The 27,404-nt window shown below is 41.5% G+C and overlaps 4 protein-coding genes across 4 annotated transcripts; 1 reads left to right on the top strand and 3 right to left on the bottom strand.

The window, feature by feature from the left end:
- Positions 1-8,627: 8,627 nt before the first annotated feature.
- On the bottom strand, positions 8,628-15,157 carry LOC137914778 (elongation factor 1-gamma-like). Its single transcript, XM_068758273.1, has 10 exons — positions 15,133-15,157; positions 14,054-14,212; positions 13,844-13,907; positions 12,437-12,579; positions 12,107-12,250; positions 11,844-11,973; positions 11,530-11,728; positions 9,864-10,036; positions 9,572-9,696; positions 8,628-8,966 (listed from the first exon to the last, which is right to left on the bottom strand). The coding sequence occupies exons 1-10, from the start codon at positions 15,142-15,144 to the stop codon at positions 8,808-8,810; spliced, it is 1,308 nt and encodes a 435-aa protein (XP_068614374.1). The 5' UTR covers positions 15,145-15,157; the 3' UTR covers positions 8,628-8,807.
- Positions 15,158-15,457: 300 nt separating this feature from the next.
- On the bottom strand, positions 15,458-19,109 carry LOC137914781 (DNA-directed RNA polymerase II subunit RPB7). The gene is made up of 8 exons (XM_068758276.1): positions 18,983-19,109; positions 18,577-18,686; positions 17,501-17,660; positions 17,279-17,329; positions 17,114-17,179; positions 16,564-16,635; positions 15,942-15,975; positions 15,458-15,754 (listed from the first exon to the last, which is right to left on the bottom strand). The coding sequence occupies exons 1-8, from the start codon at positions 18,992-18,994 to the stop codon at positions 15,741-15,743; spliced, it is 519 nt and encodes a 172-aa protein (XP_068614377.1). The 5' UTR covers positions 18,995-19,109; the 3' UTR covers positions 15,458-15,740.
- Positions 19,110-19,443: 334 nt separating this feature from the next.
- LOC137914780 (uncharacterized) lies at positions 19,444-23,855 on the top strand. Its single transcript, XM_068758275.1, has 5 exons — positions 19,444-19,581; positions 20,435-20,599; positions 20,678-20,777; positions 21,297-21,427; positions 21,704-23,855. The coding sequence occupies exons 1-5, from the start codon at positions 19,531-19,533 to the stop codon at positions 21,992-21,994; spliced, it is 738 nt and encodes a 245-aa protein (XP_068614376.1). The 5' UTR covers positions 19,444-19,530; the 3' UTR covers positions 21,995-23,855.
- A 1,638-nt stretch (positions 23,856-25,493) lies between these two features.
- Positions 25,494-27,396, bottom strand: LOC137914782 (CHRNA7-FAM7A fusion protein-like; the record flags this gene model as incomplete). The annotated part of the gene is made up of 4 exons (XM_068758277.1): positions 25,494-25,903; positions 25,946-26,096; positions 26,621-26,730; positions 27,327-27,396. Coding segments are annotated over 4 exons (741 nt in total), but the record flags the coding sequence as incomplete, so codon positions are not given.
- Positions 27,397-27,404: the final 8 nt, after the last annotated feature.

The raw sequence follows: 27,404 nt of genomic DNA, 5'->3' as shown, positions 1-27,404 counted from the left end.
AAACCATAAATATTTAGGTTTTGTCCATGAGCTAGCACTAAAATGATTGATCATTTCATAATTGTCTATTCATTACACTACTTCAAAGTACTTCAACCGTGTGTTTGTTTTTTGAGACAGGTATTACAACTGCTTGTTCTTAGTTTACACTTTCAGTCATTTATTATGCATGAAAGCCAGTCCACAAGCATCTAGGTGCTAATTTTGAGCCCTAGTCACGGTTAAGTCTGCTAGAAAGTCCCGAGTGACGATTGTCATTTGATTGATATGGTGTTACATCTATATTTGGTACACTGGATTATAATATTTCACATCCTCATTCAAGGTCGTCAGATTCCACCTCCTTGACACGTCTGTAGCTCAAAGAAACCTTCGGCATCTGTGTGCTACAAAAAAAAAAAAGTTTATGTTCAGAACACTGTTTATGTTTGGTAGTTTAACTTTGATGCAGGACTCTCCACTCAACCCGAGCTTCCACCACATTTTGGGTCTTTCTCCCTTTCTAAACTATGCTTCTCTGACTTATTATTTTCTGATACTAATATGGGTGTGTTTATATCGTCCGACTCTGAGGAACATACCGAAATCCAATGGTATTTGACGCCCTTACAATGGGAGTGGGCTTCGCATAACTCGTGGAAATTCTCTAAAGCAACATTGTGGGGAAAAAGAAGTGACACTGCAATGTCCAATATGCATGAAAATTAAGACCTGAATCATGTGCCCCACACTCACAGTCATTACTGAGGTGAAATATCAAGCAACACAAGACAAACAGAGCAAAGACAAAAGGAGTCACTGTGTGGCTTTGCATGGATCTAACAGGGTGTGGCACACAGTCACACATTCGTGCCTTAGCATGACTACATTACACCACCATGAGTCAAAGAGAGCTTTGATTTTGTTTCCCAAAAATACAGGGTGCAGCTCCTTGTCTGTGCATGTGGGTATTTTAAATTCATTGTGTGCAAGCTCAGATAAAAGCAAAGGAGCATTTCCAAACGTGAAAGATAAGCAGAACCCCGAACAATGAAGGCCCATAAAAATATTTCCAAGACTATACGCATCTCTGTCGTCCTGGATACAGTCTGTAAATGAATAGCTGATTGTTTTATACCATTTTATTGGCTGCAGTGTTTAGTGCCCATGTGATGTGTTTTTAACCCTCTGGCGCTTCAGAATGAAAGGTTTTAGCCGCAGAGCTGTGTTGTCTAATCAATGAAAAGGAACATTTCCCTCTTCATACAATGTGCTGCTACTGCGCCTGTTTGCTCAGCTCCATGCATGTTTGCCTTTATGCCTCTGGGGTGTGGCCAGAACTGCCTTGGAAGAACAGTTTCAGCTTTGCTGTTTGCTGCATACAGACAGACAGACAGCTGCCATGTGTAAATAGCAAGATTTCTGTCTGAACGTTATGTTGCTGAACAAATTTTCTTATTTTGATTGTTAATAGTCACAAAACAAGCACGACAGTAAACACTCACACTGCTACGAGTTCGACTGGCCTTGTTTACTCGCTTTCACAGTTACTTAAGCGCTAATCGTCGCACTGATGAAGAATCCAGTTCATTACTTATTGATTCACCGGTATTAAATCAAAATGAATCCTCAGCTGTAGATCATGAGAAAGATGGCAGAGTGCAAACCTTGAGTTGAATACAAGGATATGTGGGATTGGGTGTGTTTCCTGATCCGAGGTGTGTCAGTCAGTGTGAACCAACGCTTGAAGCTTGGCTCAGATGCACAGTGACTCACAGCGCATGACTATAATGAAAACAGGCAGCAAAGTGAAGGAAAACCAGTTTATTAGATGATGTTGGACAACTGATCTAAACCTTTGAGTGTTTTTAAGTTAACATCACATGATAAAGGAAGTCACATGACAGTGATCTTAGCAAAACATGAACTTCGATTTGCATATGCACAGTCTTTGCACATGTTAGGTGTGAGAGCCAGGTAGGTGAGTGTTGCACAACAACAGTTCAGCAGTGTTTGCAGAACCAAAGGAATTTATTATATGTTTATAAAATAGCTGATACCAAAAGGGAACGAGAGAAACTGAAGAATAATGTCTCTGATATACTTGCAAATCTTCACTTTTCTGTGTACAATGTGAGCTTTGTTTTTGCCAAAGGCCATGTTTCTTGTATTTCATGAGAGAACATGAGATTACAATGGAGGAGTTTTGTCCCAGAACACATTTGAGAATGCAACTCCATGTTCCATGCTCTTTTCCTCCTCTCTTCACTATAATACTGAATATAACGTTTGCACGTTTTAATAACAAACAATTTATATTTTGTATGTTTATTTGCACAAAGCTGTGAGAATTGCTCGTAGTCTCTGGTTTGATGTGACAGAAATTTCAACATTAGTTTAACATTCATTGTCGGTGAGAAGAAAAAATATATTTGTGTGAAGAGTAAATCTATCAAAATCTCTTTTATTCACAGTGATATTCTTGCCTGTTTGTGGTTCTTTGAAAAAATCTATACTTCTGAAAGTCTTTCAGTCATCTAATTTTGATCAAGAAATATTGTTAGGAGCAGACATTCAATATGTGTGTGCAAATAAAAGTCTCTTTGTGTAGCAATGGTTAACAACCAAATTGGATTTTTTTTTGTACAATGCATCATTGTCGGTATTGAGACAAGTGTTCTAAATGTAGTTGAGCGAAAGTCGTGCAAAAAGACAAAGACGTATTGTCAGCGTAGAAAAGGTTGATTTACTACAGATTGATCCAATGTTCTAGATCTAAAAGGACACTCACTATAGCACACAACTCTGTTCCACCAAGGCTGAAAAATTCCAAACCATTGTTTTGCTTGACCCATGTCCAATCTGTCATTAGACTTGTGTTGAAACCTTGAAAGCAGAGTGCCAATCCAGATCCACTCCAGCACCATTTCATGATATATATCCATTTGTTTGGTTGTAATTTAAAAAAATAAATAATAATAATAATTTCATATGAACCGAAAAGCCCTCCATGACGTTATGCATAATAGTCAGAAATGATTTTTAGAATTGATTGTTACATAAAATGAAAAATAAATTCCCAAATAAAAGTATTTGTCTGGATCCACTCCAAAATTGTATGTGTTCTTCATTGCTCCATGGCCACACCAAGGTTGTTGTGTAAATGTGCTAACAAACAAGTAAAAACAGGGGGGGGGACATTATCTCCATGTTGAAAATAATAATTTAGGTGAATCCACATTTACCCATGTTTACAGTCTGGTTGGGTTCCATAACTAATGTCCTGTACCGGTATTTATGAAAATTACTCACTTGTTTGGGTACTATTACAGCTTTAAGTAGCAGTATGGCCTAGTTGTGTAGAAGCTAACCATAACCTGTCTATGAGATGTCACCTCAGCTCGTTCGTGGCTTTGGAGAATTTATACTGCTAATATTGACCAAATAAAATAAATCCCAGTGCAGCTGATTGTACTAACAGAGGGACAGACGGAGGCCAGCAGAGCTGTTGACGAAAAAGTCATGGGGCGAGCCAGGAGCCTCTGGCGGTTTGATCATCCGGAGTCACCGGATTTTGTCCAGTGCAGTTCACTTGCAGTAGGAAAACATTGACATTTATTTTGATGTTTTGGATTAAAATGAGGATTGATTTTAACTCCAGTTTCAAGAGGATAACATAAATAACGAGTTTCAGCAGTTGCTGGGTTTAGATATGTTGGAGGAACAAGTGATCAACAAAGACACCCACGGCCACTGGGCTTACTGTTGCTTGTTTGCTCATGGTTATTGTACAGTGAGGCATTGTGGCTGCTTGGGGAAAATAAGCCTGCTATTTAATTTGTGTGAGTAATGAATAAAGAGGCCTTGCTTGTTAGTAAAAACATGCTATTTAGGTGAATTGGTTACTCTAAATTGTCCGTAGTGTATGAGTGTGTCTGTCTCTGTGTGGCCCCCAGATGCGTTGGCGACGTGTCCGAGGTGTACCCCGTAGCAAGCTGGGATAGGCTCCAGCAGATTAAAAACAAAGTTGGCCTAAAAAATAACCACTGAGAGCAGGGTGTATCCAAGGAGAGATTACAAATCAAAAAGAATTACAGCCAGATACTCAAGATATACTATCTTGCAACACAGAGGTCAGCTTGCCTGATATTTGCCATCACCATAGTAACTTGTGATTGGTAATTGGTTTGGAATTCCCCACAGTATTTCTCCCTCACACACATACATACATACACAGACACAAACCCACACATACTGGTGATTCAGAAAGTGAAGATTTTCCTTTGGTGCAGAAACGAATGTAAAGGGGGGAAAAGGGCAGAGAGGGACAGACTGAATTGTGGTTTCCACTGCAAGTTGTGAGTCACAAACACGAGGGAGGAACGGAGAAAAAAATAGACTATTCTGGGATGGCTGCTATAGTAACATAATAAGCAAGGGGTCAGGTACTTGCAGGGATGTTTCCATAGCAATGCCCTGTCTGTGTATCGATAAATATCACTTACCAAAAAAAAAGTAGATTTTATAATAAGATTCCCTGTCCTATTTGTTACACAAAGTTTGTAATTTATTTTTGAAAGAAGATAGTTTGATGATGATGGTGATGAATATATTTATGAGATAGAATGTTAGAGTACAAGTACAGTCAAACAGTAGCATGTATTACAGTACAAGTACAGTTTCATTTTTTCATTGCAGTCTGACTCTAGACTAAACTGACTGCACAAACACTTCTGAAAGGTCCTGTCTTGTTAGTTATGTCAAACTGAGCAGTTATAGTCAAAACTAACTAGCTTGTCAGCTAGTTAGACAGACTCCAGATTTGACACATCCGTGTAGCCACCAGATGTCTTTGTGTTGGCATCTAATCAGTCAACCATGTCATTAATCACTTTACTCTCAACTGTTCGCTCCCTGTCAACTGTTCTGTCTTATTGATCAAAGAGAATTCCGCCTTCCGAGGTAGGTGAACTGTTGTTGCCTCTACACAAGTAAAAACCTTCCTGAGCTGCACATTCCACTCTTAGCTGTAAATGTTCCAACACTCAATTCCTTTTTCTTTGTGGGGGGGTACAACTGTCAAGTCAATACAAGTTACCGCAATCAATCCTTTCACAATCAGGGTTGGGGGGGGGGGGCTGGTTCAAAGAACTCATCCAGGTCAACACTACTGCTTTCTCAACTGGACATTGCATCAAAGTCCATAAATGTCTTAAAATGTATAATGACAAATTAAACAATGTATCTAAGCCATGTGATTGAACAACCTGTATCAACACAGTATCATTTGACAACAAGGGACAGTTACACAAACTCCATGGCAATATGGAGATTTGTGATGATGAGAGGTGCATACACACAAACAGTGATTACCAAGCAATTCTAACTTTGACATGTATCATTTCCCATATTCAGTGCTGAATACTAATGGTAATCAACTAGACAGGCTTATGAATTGCAAAAAGTACATTATATTTATTTAAAATTTTATTCATGTTTGTTTTATACTTGGTAGTCATGGCAGTGCGTGGTTTATTTTTGCTTTGGTTTCACAAGATCACCGCTCCCTTTGCTCCACCTCCAGATTCTAGTAACATGAGCCAGGACCATGTCTGGGGTTTCATGAGGAAAAGCGCAGGGGCTGACTGTTTTCCCTCCGCCATAACTCTCGTCTGGTCTCACACATTCCATTTGACTCACACTGGCAACCTCTGGGAAGAACTACACACACTTTATCCAGAACTAACTGGTTTAGAATCTCTTCTAACATTGACTGCCCTGTTTCAACTTGTAGATTATCCTTGCAGGTATTGTCTTGTCTCTCTCTCTGCCCTCTTCAGCTTTTTTTTTTTTTTTCTTTGAGCAGACTCACCTTAGACACCCCACCACCCATTCCACTCCAGTACTAAATTGCTGTGTTGTGTTTAGGTGACACAAAAAAATGTGCAGCTCTCTCCCCTTTAAGTTCACCAATGGGAACAAATGCCTCTTATTTGAGAACAGGGGTTAACATCCAAAGGTCACTTTTTCTTCCTTAATATAGATAAATACATCAGGATGTTTGCAAATATGAATTTCCACCATAGATTAACACTTTTATGTCTTTACTACACAGTCACTTCTTAACTTGTATGAATCCCGACATGCTTTTGCTTGAAATACTGTGTAGCATTCAGTAACTTTGGTCTTACCTCATATGCAAAGTTGATGTTCAAGGTAAAGCAGCCCTCAAGTTCTGAGTAAGGATCGGTTTTTCTGCCCCCTTTCCTTTTGCTCAAGTTTTCTGTGAGTGTGTGTGTGTGTAACCGAGATTTCAGCACAACCCCCAGACAAGAGTCTAAAGAGAGCTGGTGGGACTGTGTATGCACGGTGTTTGACATTTGCTGCAGTCACTGAGAGATGCCTATACGAACTATTGTTTGACTGCACTTGTACTGCTCTAACATTCTATCTAATAAATATTTTCATCATCACACTAGCAATGTTTGTACACTTACGTAAGAGAATTGTAAACTTCTTTAAAGTGGGAGAAAACAACTATCAAACAACTGTGTGGGCCACAGACACTGTCAAAAAATCTGTACAGTCTCCTTTGTTACGAGTTAGTCCATTCTTGATGGAAAATATGAGATTTCAGCTTCTGACTCCCCGATTAGGTTCTTCACCTCCCTGGCCTTCTACCGACCAACTTGCTCTTTTCCAGATGTGTGCCTTGCACCACCAGATGCTCAGCACATGCATGCCATGCCCGAAGCTTCTACGAGGGGGCTCACAACTACGCAGACCATATGTGAGGTAACAACGCATTCTCTCTGTTTCTTCATTGAAAACACTCAATGCTGAAACTAAATTAAAGAGCCCCCGCCCTTATGCACAAACAAAGAAAAATGTCCAGTGAGCAAGGAAGGAAAAGCAGTTGTGGGCGTGTAACCAAGAGAGAACTAAAGAACAGGGGAGGAGCAAGGTCCGCAGGGCTGGGAGAGGGAATGTTGCTGTTGGCATAAGTCTGATTATTGTTCTCATGGCACGCTTTGGTAGAGGCATTTAACACTGAAGTTACAAAACATAAAGACCAGAATACATTATATGGAATAGTATAACGCATCCATAGTCCTTCATGAAACTGCGCTCTTCTCACATTACACTTTAATTGCATGTGAGGTGGCTTGTGGAATACCACTCCTTCAGCAATCAAAGGGTTAGTTGTCGGTGAAACTTAAATGCTCTGCCACGCTGTTTGTGTGAACCTGGAGTTATTTGCTCAAGTAACAGATCCCGAGGGTGGGTGAGTCATGTGCTCAAGGATTATTTTTTTCCCCTGTTGTGGAACATTTCCACTTTACCACAAAAGAATGTATAAAATGGTCTCTTTGATTCAAAAGTAGTTTGGAGATCAGCTGCACAAGAATGTTCTTGAATCATAGGAGGTTGGAAAAAATTACACATCTGACTCACTCAGGGATGAGATTGCTTCCTTGCGCTTTTTTTCCAAGTGCGCCACAGAAAAGATCAAGCCAGATTCTTAACTTTAGAGTTTGACATACCGGTACTCATTGTTCGAACTAAAGTTGTGCAAAACTGACCGAGATCATTGCAAATTCATTATATAGTGGTCCGGGAGTCCATTTTGTGTGCAAATAAAATACAAAAAACAGACCCAAACAGAGAAACGAGCACGAGCAATGCAAATGATAGGATTAAATGAAATGTAGGTGTGGCAAGAACAGGATTTTTTCAGAATGGTTGAACTTGTTTGGCACGCATCGAATAAAATTAAATGCGCCATTGGCTTTTGAAAGGGTTCTGGTGAATCTTTTACATTGGTCTTGCATTCTTAAATTCATTTACAATACACTGCATTAATGCACATATATTTCAAGACATCAGCCATCCTCTTTCTGTAGCTTGGATTCAAGTTTCAATTTTATCACTGGTAACTTCAAATTTAGTTCTTAAATGAACAATACCAGTAACGACTGGTAAAATATTAAATTGTCCACCTCAACTTGCCCTAAAGTACAAAATAAAAATATAAACCATATGCACATGTTAAGGGGTGCATGTGCTGAAAACATGTTTCAGGCTTGCCTACTGTGGTTGGCAAGGCATAAACATAAGCACAAATTTCAAAGTTGTTGTCTTCAGTGGAAACCACTGAAGTCTGCCCAGTTATTTTCCCTTCGAGGTTTTCCATGAAGCCAGCCCAACAACTTTCAAATGATGGGTCTTTGTCTGCCCTCTGCAGGGACCATATGTCACTACAGTACCGGCTGAACATTGCAATCTCAAGTGGCCGTAATCTACTACTTTTGGCACTACTGTCAATGTTTGATGAAGTGTCTCAGGGTAGATGCTAAATTTATAAACACAATGTTAAAAGTACAGAGGAACCACGTCCAGAACATTCCAGTCACAAATTGGCAGGTAATTGGTGTTATAACACTGAAGCATCACTGACCTCTCCTGGTTACCTATGTTCTACTACATGGGTGTAGTCAAATGGTGCACGCCCCATGAAAAAAACAGTCAAGACTTTTCAGTTTTGCGCTTTAAATTAAGGATGGGGGGGGGGGGGGGGCATTTTCGTATAAGCCACAATTGAAAGCATTTCCTGAAAATAAATCAAACAAGACATAAAATCCCAAAGATGGCATTGTGGAAAATGCTTTATTTTACAGGTCTAAACAAAACAGTTTTGAGTCACTGAGACAAATGGTCTTGCAACACTTGATTTCCCGCAACAAAGTAAGCGCTTGGTGGCTTGAAGTCCATAGGTTTTAAGGAAAGCAGAAGCTCAGAGTGCTTTCGGTCACTGTCCCGAGTGTCTCTCACTTGAAGGTTTTGCTCTGGCAGAAGGCTTTACCAACATGCGTAAACTCTCCCTCACAAGCAAAGTACTCCTTTACCATGGTCTTGCATTCCTCACTGTCTGGATCCAGCATGCGCCAGTCATACGACAGGTAGTCAACATTCCAGGCATCAGACAACTAGGAAAGGAGTAAAACAAATTTAACAAAGTACCACTGGAACTGATGCAGATGAAGGTTCATCGCAGTTCATCGACTTGCAAATTTTAAGTGCTCCATGGTGTATGCATACTCAAATGTCAAACGTATGTATTGTACTCACATTTGTGCCCATAGCATGAACCAGCCTTTTACTCACTGACGCAGAGATGACTGGGATGAATATGGTCTCAAATCTTTCTTCCCCCGTCAGATTAAGACTTTATGCCATAACTAGACACTGCCTTGCCCAATGACAGGGGACTGCTCTAAAACCCTGATCAACTAACCATGTCATATATGGCCCATAATGCACTTTACTAGGCTAAATCAGATATGCCATTTTATACATGACCTCTGTACATCACGGCATTAGCCACAGCAGCTGCACCTTAATGTACGAATGACTTTAACCACACAGCCCCCTAGAGAAACCACTGTGCAAACACCATGTAACTTCCGAGCCAGCAAGCCATTGAAGAATTGACGAGCAAGTGCGTTTACTGTTAGTTTGTAATATGAACAATATCCCCGTATTGTGTTCCACTTTTTTAATTCAATGTGTTCACTTAAAAAAAAATACTTACAGTAAAGGGCAACTCGTGGCCTCTGAATACCCAGATTCCAGAGATGCTGCTGTCATTATTCGCGCCAAACAAAAGGACACTCGCAAAGGCATTCCTTGCGAGTTTTTCCAGGCGCTGGAACATACCTGTGAATATACAATATTGTGACTTATGGTTTTTGATGCACTTACAATACAGCCTAATCTGTAAAACAGTTGTCTAACTGAATCAAGTTTGACGAGGCCAAGTGCACGATTTTACAGAACTGAAGGGAAAACCAAGGTATGCATAAAGTGGCAGCAGCTGGTCTCACCTGAGATAAGGTTGCAGCTCATGAAGGTCTGTCTAAGATCTTCAGAATATTTGTAGCTGGAAAACCAGATTGAGAACCCCTCACGGTCGAAGTTCTCCCAGAAGTACGGAAGGGCTACTCCCAGTGTATCCTCATTGCAATACTTTTTCTTGAAATCATCCAGGATAAATGCACTTCAAAAATAAAGGAAAAAGGATGGGGGTAGACAGTGTCAGAGAAAGAAAACTGAGCAGACAGACATGAAAAACTACAAAACTCCTACTGCTAGTGCCCAATATCAATGTACCTTTTGACTACAGTGTGACTTTCAATACTTCCAAAACACCTTTTCAATTACCGTAATTCCCGGTGTACAAGCCGCTACTTTTTTCCAATATTTTGAACCTTGCGGTTTATGCAACGACGCGGCAAATTTACGTATATTTTCCCACTTTCTTTACGAGCCGTGTTTCGTTAAAGCCTATTTATTTTCGTTACAAAATTAACGCCCGCCCGCCCGGAGGGAAAGCCCCGCTTGCGCGGAGCTGGGGAGATCCGCGAGAAGGGCCCGGCGCGCGTCCAGAGTCGCCGCCGCCGGACCGCCGTACCCGGTCCCCGAGGGGGTGGGTTCCTTCCCCGGTCCCCGCGTCCGCCATCCGCTACGCGGCGTCGGACGCGCCGCGTAGCGGGGAAGGAACCCACCCCCTCGACCTCCCGGGCGTCCCCACCCCTGCCGCACCACGCTCCCGCGGACGGAGGATGAGGGGCACGGGGGCAAGGGGGACGGGGACACCCCGCCAGGCGCGCGCGCGCGCCGCGCAGCCTCCGACGGGCGGAGAGGGGAGGGCGACTGCTCCCCCAGCCGCGGCTCGAGCCCAGCCCCGCTTCGCACCCCAGCCCGACCGACCCAGCCCTTAGAGCCAATCCTTATCCCGAAGTTACGGATCTGATTTGCCGACTTCCCTTATTCTAACATGCCAGAGGCTGTTCACCTTGGAGACCTGCTGCGGATATCGTTACGAGCCGTGTTCCGTTAAATATCATTTGTCTCAATGCACTTGCAGCTTACGAATATGTGCGGCTTATTTTAGTACAAAATATATATTTTTTTTAATTCAGTGGGTGCGGCTTTTTCACAGGTGCGCATAATAGTTCAGCAATTACGGTATTACATAAACCGACATGGCACATTCTGTTTACGTAAATAAAAATGTGTTTCTTACTAAATCTAACCCATCACCAACCTTTCTGCACCCAGAGGTTAACAGATCAAGGTGGAATTACTTTGTGCCCATAGCATGAACCAGCCTCTTACTCACTAAAACAGAGATGACTGGGATGAATATGGTCTCAAGTTTCTCTATCCCCGTTAGATTAAGACTTGGTGCCATGATGGGGCACTGCCTTGCCCAATAACAGGGATGACTTGTTTAACAAACAAACAAAAAAGAAGTTCTTGAGACTGATGCATGCCACAGTTCTCAGTAATTCACTGCCATCAAATGCTTTGCACAATTAACGCTCAAGTCTTCACAGACTTGACTTCTTACAAGTAGAGGGGGTGACTCGGGTACCTTGGATGGCTGCTCCACATTTATAATCCTTGTTGGCTAAAAATCAACTAACCGACTGTAGATTCATACCAAAACAATCACTTGAGACAAGGAAAGCATGAAGATCCCTCTACCTCCTAGGCAGGTGTGCAAAAGGGTCCTTGGTTTTGGGCTCAGCAGCCAAAGCAGCCTCACACTCATCCATCTCTTCTGGGGCAGGCTTTTCTTCCTTTTTCTTTTCCTTCTTCTTCTCTTGGGTCTTGGCTGGATCCTTTGCTCCTTTGTCTCTCTTTGTAGCTTCTTTCTTAGGCTGCACCTCAGCAAATTTCTTGGCTAGAAAAACAGAAGGGCACACGTGTGCTCTGTGAACACCCCGATCCGACCTTCGCATCCTCTGGAACCTCCCTGGCGGAGACTTTGGAGCCTCATTATCTCATTTGTGTCTCACCATCAAACTGAGCCATCTTCTCACACAGCTTAACCTCTCCAAGGACAGCCTTGAACTGGGGCTGGTTGACGCAGGTGACAAACCAGCGGGTCACATTGGGGTAAGGCTGACGGAAGGAAGGCTCAAGCACCTGCAGGGGACAGAGAGGCATTAATGTTTGGACACGATCCTTCGATTACCAGGATGATGAAGTATTACTGTAAAGAGTAGACCACAACATAATTCTGTGACTGACATATACCCCTTGCATGTGTATATTAAACCTGTTTGTAGAGCCAGAGCATGGAGCAGGCCACAGCGATGTCAGCAAGGCTGACCCTCTCCCCCACCAGGAAAGTGCGCGTGTTCAGATGTTTGTTCAGCACGGCAAGGACCCTCTTCACATCCTCCTTGGCCTGCTCTGTCGCCTGGACAAATCCAGTCAAAAGAATGTACAAGATTACACAATATAATTGTAAAACGGTCATGCACCAGGTTTCAGCTACAAGGTGCCGTTACCGTGGCTGACCGAAAATAGGCAATACGCTTCATCACAATAAACAAAATGACAATTCCAAGCATTTGACTTTACTAGCAAAAGGTGAGCTGCAAACCTGCTTGTTGAACTGCATGATTCCCAGAGTGGGGAAGACCCACGCACTGGCTGGAGGGATGATCTCAGAGTCAGCAAAGCTCACCCACTGCAGAACTTGGGCGGCAGCTTGGGGAGTGGCACCGCGCAGGGCATCATCGCCCACTGCAGTTAAAAGACACAAACCGCGAACAGTTTGTACGGAAGGCGCAGAGATAGTTGTAACGCATTTGAGGAATGATGTAGCAGGCGCGTCCAAATACCACTTATTGGCTGGGGAAAACGCACAACTGGACAAAAGTAGCAACATAGTAAAAGCATAGGCAGCGATGGGTTCTCAGGCCTGCTTACTCCGAATCAAACCAAGGTGGATTATTTTGGCCATTTAATGTATTTAATGTATTTTGAGATTGAAGTGTATTCCATACTACCACCACTTCGGTGACATAATATATTGGAACCAATATTCTTGATAGGATTAAGACAATAAGCACCAAGTAAATTTACTACCGTATTTTTTCAGACCATACGGCGCACCAAGCGAAACAAAACAGTCAGACAAGTCAAACTTTATTCAACTCATTCACAAGCTCTAACTCGCCCGGTTATCTTCTTGCTTCCTCCACTTCCGAACCGCTGATTCATAAATGTTGGGTTCTCTCGCGGCTGCTCTATTCCCATGTTCGACTGCAGGACTGATAGCCTAGAGTTGGAAATCCGCTTCGTAAGCATGTCTCTTAACAGATGGCATTGTCCTTATAAACACACCACAATATTACGTTGAAGCGCAGAGCCAGTACGCATCACCCCGCGAGGCCCCCCGACTTCGGTAACCATAATGCTCTGACAATCTATAAAGCGGTGCGGCTTTGCGGCTTACCAAAATCATACTGAAACAGACAGATTTTTCAGCGTCATGTACCACATAAAATCGTTTCAGGATCAGTAAGCAAAACCAGAATTAATACACAAGGCGCACTGTCGATTTCTGAGAAAATTAAAGGATTTTACGTGCAAATCAAATCAGCGAATTTCTGAATGTCTTTCATTTTCTGAATTAAAAAAAAAACTATAAAGAAGTTCAGCTCAAATCATTCTGTAGCGTCATACTGTTTCTTGTGCCCACAGCATGAACCAGCCTTTTACTCACAACCAGAGAGGACTGGGATGAATATGGTCTCAGTTTCTTTTCCGCCATCAGATTAAGACATTGTGCCATGGCGAGACACTGCCTTGCCCAATGACAGGGGAATATTTCTTTCTCGGCAAAAAGGGAAGGCCCCCGATTAACACCGAAGGTGATCATGAAGCTTTACTTAATGACATTCATGCTTAGTTAGGGCTGACCATTAATATAGGACTTCATGGACGTACGCCCAAATAGATAGACTAGCTACACTCCAACTACTCCAATAATAAGCAAACTTACAGTAGTGAGCAATGGCATTACTCTCGAACAGACAGAAGCCGTCGTCTCCCTGGTAAGCTGGTACCTGTAATTCATAGCAAAATTCACAACACAGAATGTTAAACCCTAGTTAAGATTTGAGCTAAAGCTGATGTAAAGACAACGCGCTCCCCAAACACAGTAACACCGCATCTGGAGGAATCCCACTTAAAACTGGCCACTGTCACTGACCTTGCCCAGAGGGAAGTTGTTTAGGAAGGCAGGAGTCCGGTTCGTCTGCCCAAAGGTGAAGGCAGGGGGGTTGCTGGCGAGTTTGACGTTTGCCCCACTGTACTGTGCGGCAATCTGGGCCTTAAAGGCACGCCAGTTCTCTGGGTAAGTGTACAGAGTCTGGAGAGAAGGGAGATGACGCACTTATTTATCAATCACACCGCTAACGTAGCCACTTTTAACATATCAGTGTATCTTTGTATTACATTTAGGACATGTGCATCATTAAAATAAATTCATTTGGCTATGCGGTGTCGTTCCCTAACACAAGATGTCATGCCTGGTAAGACTAGAAATTGGACTGCTTGCAAAACTAATACTAATTCGTACCTCGCAATGTTCCAATGTCATCATAAAGCAATGGCGCTTAATGCTGGACTACCAGGGGGAGCTGGAGCCACCACATCTCATCGGCTATCATGGGCAAATGCTACGCGATAGCAAACATTAAGGCATTTCACGTGGCGTTTGGCTAGCCTTGCATGCTAAATAACCTTATTGTTGATGATGAATATATTTATTAGAATGGTAGAGCAGTACAAGTGCAGTAAAACGCCCCGTCTGAGAGGAGCATTTCAATAAAGCCCTTGCGGTCTTGTTCCCGTTGAAAGTCCTTCGTACATAAGGCCATCACTACCAACAATAACCAAATAGCCCATTGCTGCAAACTGACACGGGCTAGCATCGGGACTGCATAAAGGCCACTTAAGTGCTAGGATTTAGCAAATGCACCAAGAAGTAGAAGGTTTCCATTTAACGCTAAAATTCTAAAGGCAACGTGGCACAAGCCTGAAGCCTCACCCAGGAGAGGCGGAATTCAGAGGCTTGCTACGTCAGGGATAGCAAGAACTCGCGTCGACCCGAACGCACTTTGAATTTAAATCTTTGAAAATGAAATAAAAAGCAGCCATCGAACATCCTGACTACTTTGTTTAGTTGCAAACGTGTCCCGTAGAAGCGCGGATGGGCGAGATATTCAGCGGATTGAACCAGGAAAGTCACAAAAGCAGCGTAGCCGGTGACCGCTCCATCTTACTCACCCCCGCCGCCATCTTCAGGACAAGAGAAAGGAGGAACGGCGGCGCGGTGACGTATTTACACACGACGTGCGCGTCACTGCGCGCGCCATTTCAGCGTGCGCGTTCGTGTTTTGCCGTATCTTTCTAAAATGAGGCCTCGACCCACAAACCTGATCTGATTCTAACTATCATGCAAGCTACCTGTCAAGTTTATTTGCTCACAAAGAGGTACAACCCTCTGATATAATATTTTCCATACAGGAAATTTGAAGAGAAAAGATGTATAAGAACAATTAAAAAAAAAAACATTTTATTACCATAAACAAACAAAAAACATCATGTACATTGAGATGTTAATTAATTCTACCTGAATGAAACAGTCAATTAATGGGGTACATTCTATCCCATTTCATGCTCAATCAAATCAGCCTTCTTATGGTTACAATAATTTTTATAACATATTGTCGAATAAAAATAAAAAAAACCCAGAGAAAAACAGAAAGTAATGTAGGTAAGAGGCTTCACCAACTGTGAGTATACCATATAAACCAGGATAGATTCATTTCAATATAGGAATAACTACAATGCTATACGATGTCCCATTTGAAATGTGCACCATCTGGAGAGAATCAGCTCACAAGACCTGGAAATGAAGAAGGTACAATGATCAATCACAAACATACGGTAATGCATTTTCATTAAAGTAATGAACAATTAAAATAAATTCAGGAGTATGTGACTCAGAGGAATTAATATCAAACATGGAATTATATCAGTCCATGTCCATCTAACAGATAAACCACATATGATAATGTTCCAATAATACTCACCAAGGTAGTCATCCATGAGAGACCCGATGGCAAACTAAAAAAAGAGAGAGAGAAACTTGTTTTTAAAATGCTATTGATTATTATTCAAAACACTTCTACAGACTGTTATAAAATCAACATTCTCCACTTCACCCTGTCCTTTGCATCGTCCTCCCCAACACCAGCCACTCTCATGTCCTCCCTCACTACGTCCATGTATCTTCTCCTGGGTCGTCCTCTAGCCCCGTTCCCTGGCAGTACCATCCTCAGCACCCTTCTACCGATACAGTCCCTGTCTCTCCTCTGGACATGTCCAAACCATCAAAGTCTGGTTTCTCTGACCTTATCTCCAAAGCGTCTAACCTTCACTGTCCCTCTTACTGTCTCATTTCTAATCCTCTCCAACCTGGTCACTCCCAAGGAGAACCTCAGCATCTTCATCTCCACCACTTCTAGCTCCGCCTCCTGTCTTCTCCTCAGAGCCACCGTCTCTAAGCCGTCCATCATGGCTGGCCTTTCCCTTCATCCTCGCTCACACTCTATCACAGAGCACACCTGATACTTTCCTCCACCTGTTCCAGCCTGCCTGCACATGATAAGCCTTCATAACAATTTTCCAAAATAACAAAGAAAAAAGACTTGCAATGTCATTCTTGTCCACTCTTGTTCCCACAATCTTCAGCCGGATCTCATCATCTTGCTGGATGACAATGTCCTTGAAAAAAGGGAAATAAAACTCTATTAAATGAAGACTGATAGGAGTGGAAATACAATAAGCAGTATGTCACTACTTTGCATGCAGAATTTGTAACTTACGTTTCATTTTCACCAATAGCTGTTTTAATTTTTCCTGCAAAGTGCAATCAAACCAGGCCTAAAAACCACCTTGGTAAGAAGATTCCCTTTTCAGAACAACCCCACACGCACGCATTTTTACTTCAGATCTATTTACAGTAATACCTCGATATACGAGTGCTTTGAGTTACGAGCTCAGTCCTGGAATGAATTATGCTCGATTGTCAAGGTAATACTGTACATATAAATCAAATGTAAAATCGTTATTCCTGTTTATTTTGAATGGGTCCCCGAGTTACCTACATAAATATCATTACACATACATTTTTATACAGTTTAAGGGAGTGTACCCAATAAAGTTCAGTATTAAATCAATAAAAAACAATTAATATTCTTACCTCATCAAGTGTCTTATAACAAGGAGGATTAGAGTTTGGGTCAAACTCCATTTCTGAGGGGATGGACTGCAAAAATAAAGTTTCTCATAAAATAAAGATTATATAAAATAAAATAAAAAGTATCTTTAAGGCAAACAGCCAAGTGTTAATGTTAATCCCACTCACATGGCGAGAGATGAAGCAAGACATGGGACCAATTTCTGTGAACAAGCCGACCTTTGAGAAACAAAGAGAAATAGAATTGAAATGCACAAAAGAAAATGTGACTTTATGGATCACTTCAGATTTAAATAGGCTTAGGCATGACTGACGTGATTAAGTAGCACCTGAGTTTTAAGGTAACAAGAGTAAGCAAATGAAAGTGAAGAAGACTTCATCATAGCTCACCTTATTAACCTGAGTGACCACGGCGTCCACCACTTCACCTTTAAATGGGCGAAATACAATGGCTTTGTATTTGACTGGATAGAGGACAAACCCTCGGCTCGGCTGGATTACACCTGCCCCGATGTTGTCAATGGTGGTGACTGCAATGACAAAGCCATACCTGGGGGGGAAATACAATTAAATGGATAACATGTTCAAATATTTGAATCAAATATATCTTGAAATTATTATAACGTCGAAGAAAAAGTCTGCTGCGGTGCATTATTGTTGGCTATTGAGTGCTTTTTTTTTTAGATTAGCAAGTTAAAACCCAGTTTTAAGTTTTGCCTGATACACGGGCGGAGCTCTCTACTACGCTGTGGCAACTCCTCACGAGACAAGCCGAAAGTACAGTAGTAGAAGTAGAAGTAAAGCAATTCAAGTTCTCACACAGCACGTACAGTGATCAAACGATTCCAGAATGTGTTTCACTTATTATTATTGTATTCATATTCTATCTCGTGCAGGATCAAAGCACCAATTTGTTTATGTTTGCTTCCTCTGTGCACACACACTTGAATCACAGCTCAATGTAACTTTCCATTCAAACTTAGCCCTTGGCTTGTAATATTTAATTATGAAGCGCAGGCTAAAAACACCAGGTTGAAAGTAAAACTTAAACTACGTAGAAACCCTGTGACTATCAAAAAGGTCCGAAGGAGTCTTAAACTGTTTTTTTTTTGTTAAATATTATGCCAATAGCAATGGAAAAAAAATACAATATTAAAAGTTCAAAACTAATTCCAAGCTAGTTCAAGCAAATAGTAATGGCTCTCACTTAGATCTGGTAGAGTATTCATGTACAATGCAACAGACAATTACTGCACTGTTAACATTAGATTACGTTCATAACGATAGCCCAATGGCAAGCCAATCGATATCTTTCTGATAATGTTCCAATGGATCGTTCGTGTTATTTCATATCTGTCATAGCTGACTAACTTTAAAGAATAGCCCAAGATACAACAATTGAAGACAGAACAAAAACAAAAGACGGGATTTGGGTCGAACCAGCGTGATGGACGGAAGCCACTCACTTTCCGGTACAGGTTCCCTCCACTTCTGTGAAAAGCTTCTGTTTCACCGTGTTGAGGAGGTTCGGCCCAAAGTACCTCGGATGTAGTAATATTTCATGGTCCAAAGAAATCTGTGGAAACACAAAAGAACATGTGTGTGTGTGTGTGTGTGTGTGTGTGTGTGCGTGTTCCATTGTACGATTTAAATTAATATTAGGGTATTAACAACGATGTAGTTTTAGTTAATCTGGCGAGAGAGAAAGCTGGTGCTGTTTCTGTATAGATAAAGAAAGAATTATGATGAGACGATGTTTGGAAGCGCTGTCCGCACTATTACTTACAGTAATGCTAACCTGCAGACGTGCTAAGCACGCACTGAGACATATCCATGTGTTTCCCTGCTGACAAGACAAATATATATACTTACATGGTAAAACATGTCTGTGATAATGTTAAATTCCAGTTGGTTACTTTATCTGTAAAAAAAAAATATATATATATCCTTGCACGGTTTTTTATTCAATGAAAGAAAAACTTCCGCTCGTGTATAACGATATCACTTCCGGAGTACATGGACATGGGGGAGTTTTACCCGGGCTGTGTCTCCCAGGCTTAGATGACGTATGGATGCGCAACACAATCACGATGTTATCAATAATTCTACTTGGTTAATCGATTTACTAAAGCATGCAATAAATAAAAAAGTATTTTGGATGTTTTTGCAAGGAAACAACAATGAATGGCATATTTCCAACCAACGTTAGAAACAAAGCACCCGCAACCTGATCCCTGATGCAATGCTGCATCCTGATTGGTTCGGCTGTCGCAAAGACGTCCGCTTTACGATGAGCGTTTTCAGTGACGCAACGCTCGGAGCTTACACATAGACATAACTGATCAGTCGCATATTGGATACGATTCTATCGCAGTTAACGATCGAACTATTTATTCCGGGGAACTTCACAACTTCCTGACATGAATGCGCTCGTCTTGAAGTGGTTTCGTCCGCGTTTGTTGACTGAGCTCGTGAGTTCTTGTTTTTCTTTTCTGAGATCTTGTTTATTATGGTGTTATATGATTGTTATATGCTGCTCGTAACATGTTTACGATAACCACAAGAGGTTTGCATGGCTCAATGCAACATTAATCAACTATTTTCCCTAGAAGGACAGGATAAACTCTTTTTGCGGTCTCAAACCGAGCGTTTAGACACGGAAATAACACGGAAAAGTTCGTGGCGTAGGTTTATCCAAATTTTTGATAACGTGTTTTGAAAGTTATATCCAAAATGTTGCAGAATCCTTAAAAAGAATCCAGATACTGATAAATATAATTTTAAATCAACCCCTCCAAAGGTCATTAATACCTTGATGACAAACTTTGGCTCGCCTCAGTTTCATTGCACTGAATTCAGGTCGTTTTTATCCCATTCCAGAATAAAAGTATTCTGTTTCTTATGATTAAAGATCCCATATTATACTCTTTTTTTCCCCACAGGTTACTACTGCAGTTCCCAGACACGTATATGAAATATCTGTGACAGTCTTTGGTGAAAATAGTAAACAGATGCTGCAGGACAGCGTCCCTCTTGTTTAGTTTTAACACTGCTAATACACATCTGAGGATCCGCTCCAGATGCTGCTGTTTTTGTGATGTCTTCTGTAACTATTTTAGGGCGTACGCTACAGCATAGCGCTGCAGCTCGCATTTATTATTGTCATTACTGTTACTGTGTGTGTGCGTGCGTGACCATGTGTGATGTGGGTTTTTAAAACTGATGATTGTAGTGTTTTAAGTAGCATATTTCCCATTAAACCTCAAATGCATTGGGAGCTGAATGATTTCTCTTCCATAACTAACTCCCCTGTCGTCCGTCCAGACGTCTCTCCGTTCATGTTACATGTTGAGAGGGAAGGCGATGGCAGCCGGATCCAGACGTTTCTCCACCCCTCCATCAGCAGACAAAATAAGTCGCTACCCGGTTCCTGACAAGAAAGACCTTCCTTACGATATAGCGGAGCTTATGGAGGAAGTAGAGTTAAAGGTAAGAAATAAAGAAGCCATTTTACCCTACCGAGCTGATCACTGATTGTGCCACTTGCTAAACTTGCTGTTTCCACAGGGAGGCTTTCTGCCCAATGTCTTCAAAGCCCTCGCTCACAGACCAGCAGAATTCAGAGCCTTCTTCGCTTACTACAATGAACTCATGAACAAAGAGACAGGTGAGGGTGTTTGTGTTTCTCTATAGTTCAATTTCTATCGAGAGATTTTATGACTCCAAAGAATTATGCCTGTTGTGCCAATTATTGCTATGATAAATTAGATGCTTTTAGAAGCTGTCAGCAACACAAAAACACGACTAGGTTACGATAAGATCTGGCAGAAACACAAACGCCTTCATTCGGGACCACATCAGGACCGTGCGCTGTTTTGGAAAGTCCCCCCCTGTAGCTTTTTAAGAACCAGTGGTTTAAAATATGAACAGAGCGCCCCATTATTGTGTTCCACATATCAAGGACAGGCCTGAATGAAAATACATTAAGACAGAGCATGAAGCAAAAGCTAGTCTGGAGATCGCCCAAACCACTTGAGCTGGTATATAACTTAATACCAAACAACGTAAAACTGAGCCGATCCTCTCCGTTGTCCCCAATCCTCACATTGACCTACTTTTCATTTTGTTCTTCTGTAAATGTGTGTTTTTCCAATGTGACATTAATTAAGTGTCTGATGTCTCCCAGGCAATTTATCCAAGGCAGATCGTGAGCTGATTGTAGTTGCCACCAGTATCCAAAACAAGTGTCTTTACTGTGTGGTTTCCCACAGTGCATTGCACCGCATTTACTCCAAGAATCCCACTCTTTGTGATCAGGTAACATTTTGGATTTCATGACGTGCCTCTCCTTTTCTTAGAATAGAATAAAATAGCACTTTATTGTCATTACACACGGTGATGCAATGAAATTAAGACTTTCTTATGCAAAAGACACAGTAACTGAAGTTTTTTTTACCACATGAACATAATGAATTCTAATTCATCAATAATAGAAACAAAGTACATTTCATGTTGCCATTGTAAGACTAGAGAATCAAGCGGATTTACCATGTGTCAGCGAATGACAACAATGTATTCCCTTCTTCAACCCAGGTGGCTGTTAACTATGAGAACGCTGAGCTGTCACCTCGGGAGCGCGCCATGCTGGAGTTTGCGATCGCTGTGTGTCGCAGTGAGACCATAACAGAGCAGCATTTCCAGGCCTTGGAGGATGCAGGCTTTGACCGGGAGGATGCCTGGGACATTGCTGCTGTTGCTGCTTTCTTTGCAATGTCCAACCGGCTCGCCCATCTCACCGACATGAAGCCAAACTTGGAATTTTATAATATGGGGCGTGTACCGCGGGACAAGAGCAATGAGGGAGGGAAAATGAAAAAGGAATAATGTCACAGATTAAATTATCAAAGGTCTAAGGCCGTATGCGACACCGCAGCTATTCTAATCCCATGTGAAATAAATGAAATATCAGATCTGCAAACTGACAAAAATCAAAAAGTTGAATATTGACACAATAATCTGTCATTATATCCTGAAATTGTGAAATTGTTGTGTTAAACACTGGAGATTGTCACAGATTCTCACCGTTAATTTTATGTTGAGTAGTTTGTTGATTGGAAAAATTGTTGACAGGAAAAAGGTAGTTTTAGTCGTCCATTACTTTATGTTCCCTTGCATAATTTCATAGCTGGCAATTGATTTACCGGTACATAAATAGCCTTGTATTTTCTTAGAAATCACTTGGAATTAATGCTCTTCATATAAGATAAACATTTCCTTTATTTTCTCAACAGGTTTTTTTTTTTTAAGACGTGACACGTCTTTCTTTCTTTTAAATACAGTGATATTTTGGAATAATCTGTCTTTAATCATATCCAGCAGGACCATCAATTTTGGAAGGACTGAAAAAATATTGTATATATAATATATCTATATAATATAATTTAATATAATATTTGTGAAATTCTGCACTTTACCACTAAATGGCGCTAAAGACACCCATATCAGAGAGACTTTCATTGGCATCGCTAGATTAGATGATAAAGCCAGAAATGTATTCCTAAGGAGAGTTGCACATTTGAGAGATATTAGCTAGCTCACTGCAAAGGTTAGAGAAGCACTCCGAGAGCACAGACCTCCGCCAAGCAGCTCATTCCCCTCATAGTTAGATTTACACCGTCCACGCGATGATCTGGATCATCACCAAAAGGTTAAATTGTTCTTGGTATCTTTATACACCAACCAAGAAAAGTAAAAATGAATCAGAATTTATGTGTATTTGTAACTGATTTCTGAATCAATAAATGGGGTTTCAATTTTATTTTATTTTATTCCTGACTTCTCCAGAAACAAACATTCAGGCTCTCTGCCTATACAGTCAAATTCTATGTTGTCGTGTTTGTAGATCCTACTCACAATTTTAGTTTTTGACGCCGGAGTTTGTTGACCACTCAGGTCCAGGTCCTGGTGCTTCACCGCCTGTAAATCTGCCGGTGAGAGTCCATGTGTTAGCTTTGGAATGAACTGGCAACCACAGCACCAGCGTCGGGCAATCCTGCACAGAATGAGCATGTACTCTCAATAACAAACATTTGAAACCCTTCTCATTCTGGGCCATAGTATGGAATTGCAACAAGGCTTTTCCTTCCATGTTAATTGGTAGTTGATCTCATTCTTTACTTTGAGGGTAATGACATTCCTGCCTTCATGCGCTACCTAATCTCGTTATATATCCACTATGCAATGACAATAAAGGCTTTCTACTTCTATTTCTACAATTTTCCTGTAAATGGTTGCAATTATGAATTGTCCTTCTTCATCATGTTCCTAGGCAGCATCTCCAAAAAACGACTACCAGCAGCCAGTTGACTGCACCCGAGGAGTTTAATAAGAATTCTTGTTTGGTTACAAGTATCCAACCTTTATTTTGTTCTTTTATTTACTTATTAGAACAAGAAGGCATTCATAAATTTAATCTCTGCAGTCTTTGTGGAAGAATGCACACCACTCTAATCGTTGGCCCAGTATATCTGTGAGGATTGTGTCTTTTTCCTCACATATGGTTCTACTTTGCTCTGATTAGTGCCTGAGGCTGCAGCTGGTGGATTGGTGGGACTGGCCTCCACACACCTGATACTCATCCAGTCATCATTATGTGCTTTTAGTCTCTATATTGCTCGGACTCCAGCTGGTCCGATCCTCAGTTTTTATTTGTCGTTTTCTTCTTCAGTAAAAAAGTTTAAAACTATCTTTTGTGTGCGTCTCTGCTTACTGGGGTCCACCTGCTAGTCCACGTTGTAACAATATAACCAGAAATAGGTTTTGAATTAGTGTGACGACTGGAACAGACACAGGGACCGGAGTGCGAACCTGAGCACTGATTTTCCTCACCAACTTGTACCTGAATTGTTGATTACACACCTCTGAATGGGATAAAAGAACCAGGAGAGTTAGGAAAACCGGAAGTGTTCATCCAGAAAACATCAAAAGTGGGAGGTTGAGAACTTTTTCGGCCTGTTTAAGAAAAACCCTATCCCTCTAGAAAAGAAAGATTAAAACCCAAGCAAATAGTTTAAAATATTAGAAAAATCACACAATAAAAATAATTTGTAAAATCATGCATAAAATTCAGTGAGTCTGTTATACAGAGTGTAAGTAAACATTTATTGACATAAAGAGCAAAAAACTCACAACTGGAATAATAGATTAAGACTGAAGCTATGACAATGAGGTGGCTGGGAGGTGAAGGTGAAAATAAACAGATGAACATTGTTTTGTGAATCGGTCACTCGGCTCCTGCTACAAAACACAGATGAAGCTGAGACCTTTTAATAAATCTACAGTATATTCTGCAGTTAATGTAATTTGTGACCTACCGTACTTCTTACAGTGGAATCAATGATGCGTACATGCACACATGGTGTCACAGTAACAGTTAAATATGCAGTATTTGACTACACTTGGAAAAGACACCTGTGCATATGGCAATATGCATCAGTACAAACCCACCAGCACAATGCATTATCATGTAATTACATCATTAATTAATTCTATTAGCAGAACTAAAACATTAACCAAGTGAAAAATGGTCTGAAATAAACATTTCACTCTAGACTTGTGCCAAAGCAATCAAAGAGTGTCTGACACGCTGTGGCCCAAAACAAATGCAAAAATTATAAAATTCACAGTGAAACGTCTCAAGTTCAACTGACCAAACATCATTATATAGTCTTAAATAAAAAATGTCTCATAGTTTCAAAGTTCAGATGGGTAGCAGTTGGTATTTGATCAAGGTGATGTTAGTACATACATGGCTGAGGTGGACTGTGGGGGGGGGGGGGGGGGGGGTACTGCATGTGCCATCGTACAGTTATTGAAGCCAGTTTTTTTAAATCAATTGTGAATGAGACTGATATTTGCACTCACAACCTTTCAACTTCAAGACAATTAGCAGCTCCATTATTTTCCACATAAATCTCTTAAAGGTCCCATATTATGAAAAACTCACTTTTCCCATGTTTCTACACTATTATGGTGATTTTGGGTCCTTATCAACCCAAAAACAACTAAACGAACCATCAAGTCAATCCTTCATAGTCCCTCCGGCCCCCAAGCGAGTTCCCTGTGGACCGGACAACTGCCGCCCCCAATTTTCAGTGATTGGTTTGTACCAAGCTTGGTTCAATTGATTACATGATTGAGAAAATTTGAATGGGTCCATATATTTTCATTAGTTTCCAGAGATATGTTTAGACATTTTTCAGTCTATTCCATCTCTTTTCCAGTGGGGGGAGGGGGGGGGGGGGTCCTGACTGAAGGTTGGGAACCATGGCATGCACAGTGTTTCATTTCATCAATCAACTCTCTCTCCTGCTGCTGTAACTGGTTATGTGAAGTCCTTTGAAACAGCCTCTATGAAGTTTGGCGCTGACATTAGAATGGTGAATGTGCAAACAATAGAAAAGAGAGAGAAGGCAACCAGGCAGAGCCGGTCCACCACTGCCGCTGCAAACTTCCATTCACTGCTGATGGCCTCGGCCTCATCCTGGTCTCGGAATCGCTGGGCTATGTATGACACCTCCGCCAAAATGTGCTGGATTTCTGGTGGGGGGATGCTGATGCCCATGCCGATGCATCCAACGCCGCCAGCTCCTGCAGGTGGCTCAGCCTCGTCACTTGGGGAGCAGTGGGCACGCCCACCCAGCACTACCCCGGAGTCACTCGAAGATGGACAGTGCGAGCTCTCGATGGGGTGGTAGTTGCCAAAGTAGAGGTTCATCGAACCGTTTGAGGTGCCTGTGGGACACGGCGGGCAGGAGGTCTGGGACAGGGGTACACTGAGGCTTGGCACGGCGCCCATCTCTATGGAGCTCGTGCTGGAGTTGTGTTGGGAGGTGTGACGGTACTTGTAAGCTGGCCGCTTGCGCCCTTCGCCTGGTTGCTTCATTCGAAGAAACCAGGCACACCAGTTCAGTAGAACCACCCGAACCTGAAAAAAGAGAGGAGTCTCACTGGTATGTACACACAGTATCAGTCACATAAACTATTTTATGCTGCATGGTAAAAAAAAAAAGGACTTGGTGGTCGTTCCCAGTCCATTTACAAAATAGCTGCCGTCAGGTGGAAGCTAAATACCACATGAAAATATAGTTCTGACAACTTGTCCGGTCCCAATCTTGATTCATAATTAATCAGCACTGCCGTTTCTTTAGCTATGTTTGGCCCGAGATGCTGCTTCCTACTCCCTTTCGCTCACGTAAATGGCATAGATAGTGCATTATGGTTATTATTTATTGTCTGAGTTATTGTTAATTAATATTACATGTGCTGCGTGTGTGTGTGTGAATATGTCTTTACATATGTGTGTACAGTATATATATGTATTTATGTTTATGTATATGTGTGCACATGTATTTGGCATTGTTTTATCATTTTTGGTTGTTTACGTGGTCGAAATAAATAAATAAATAAAATAATGACGGTGAATGCTGCATATTGAAATTTTAAACTCACCCATTTGGGCATTTTGCCTCCGTGAGGGTCATGATGGTGGAACTGCAGGACGATAACCGTCACCACCACAGACATCCCCACAATCATCATGGTGCTGGCAAAGTATTGCGCTGCAGCGTAAACAAAAAGTATGATTATTTTATGCGAGTGTTTTCTATCCCATTTGAACTACCCCACGGTCATATTTGATGCACATGTATTACACGGCACCCTAACATGAAAGCAAAGAACTCTGCTCAAACCATGCAAAAGGTTATTTGCCAAGAGGAAAAGGAAACTGCACTCAAAACTGCAACAATAAAATCAACACTGAAATCGTGAAGCAGAATAAATACACTGGAAAATTATACAGATTCTTAAACCTGATAATAATCCAGCCGTATGAACTTTATTTAATATCAGTCAACACCAGTAAGATAGTTAATGTGAGTCAAGATGTCCACTGGCAAAACCAACAGTTGCTCTATCTCTCTCACTGGCTGATGATGATGATGATGATGATGATGATGATGGTGTGTCTTGGAAAGCCTTGATGTAATCATCAAGATTTTAACTTGAAAGACAAAAGCCTTTCAAAATTGGGACGCAATCGTGTTGCCTGACTGGAGGTGCAGCCAAAAACACGTCCTCCATGGTGATTCCATTATCCTGCCCACATCAATATGTTAAACGCACACATACACACGAACACAGAAGTATAACCCACCGATGAGAGGAACAGAGTCGGATGTGGCAGGCATGATCTCTGCTACCAGCAGCATGAACACGGTTAGCGACAGTAGCA

This window comes from Brachionichthys hirsutus, unplaced genomic scaffold (assembly GCF_040956055.1).
Source record: "Brachionichthys hirsutus isolate HB-005 unplaced genomic scaffold, CSIRO-AGI_Bhir_v1 contig_1458, whole genome shotgun sequence".
Classification (NCBI taxonomy): domain Eukaryota; kingdom Metazoa; phylum Chordata; class Actinopteri; order Lophiiformes; family Brachionichthyidae; genus Brachionichthys; species Brachionichthys hirsutus.
Note: the sequence above shows the minus strand (reverse complement) of the source record. Positions and strands in the feature narration are given on the sequence as shown.

Bases quoted from the DNA above. Each gene is read 5' to 3' on its own strand.
- LOC137914780 (XM_068758275.1), top strand. From the start codon at position 19,531: ATGAATGCGCTCGTCTTGAAGTGGTTTCGTCCGCGTTTGTTGACTGAG. The intron at 19,582-20,434 runs GTGAGTTCTTGT...TCGTCCGTCCAG, and splicing joins CGCGTTTGTTGACTGAGCTC to ACGTCTCTCCGTTCATGTTA. The intron at 21,428-21,703 runs GTAACATTTTGG...TCTTCAACCCAG, and splicing joins ATCCCACTCTTTGTGATCAG to GTGGCTGTTAACTATGAGAA.
- LOC137914778 (XM_068758273.1), bottom strand. The intron at 12,251-12,436 runs GTTTGCAGCTCA...GGATTTGTCCAG, and splicing joins TCATGCAGTTCAACAAGCAG to GCGACAGAGCAGGCCAAGGA. The intron at 11,729-11,843 runs GTGAGACACAAA...CTGTTTTTCTAG, and splicing joins GAAGATGGCTCAGTTTGATG to CCAAGAAATTTGCTGAGGTG.
- LOC137914781 (XM_068758276.1), bottom strand. The intron at 17,330-17,500 runs GTGAGCTATGAT...TGTTTCTCAAAG, and splicing joins TGGTCACTCAGGTTAATAAG to GTCGGCTTGTTCACAGAAAT. The intron at 16,636-17,113 runs GTAAGAATATTA...CCTTTTTTCAAG, and splicing joins GTTATAAGACACTTGATGAG to GACATTGTCATCCAGCAAGA.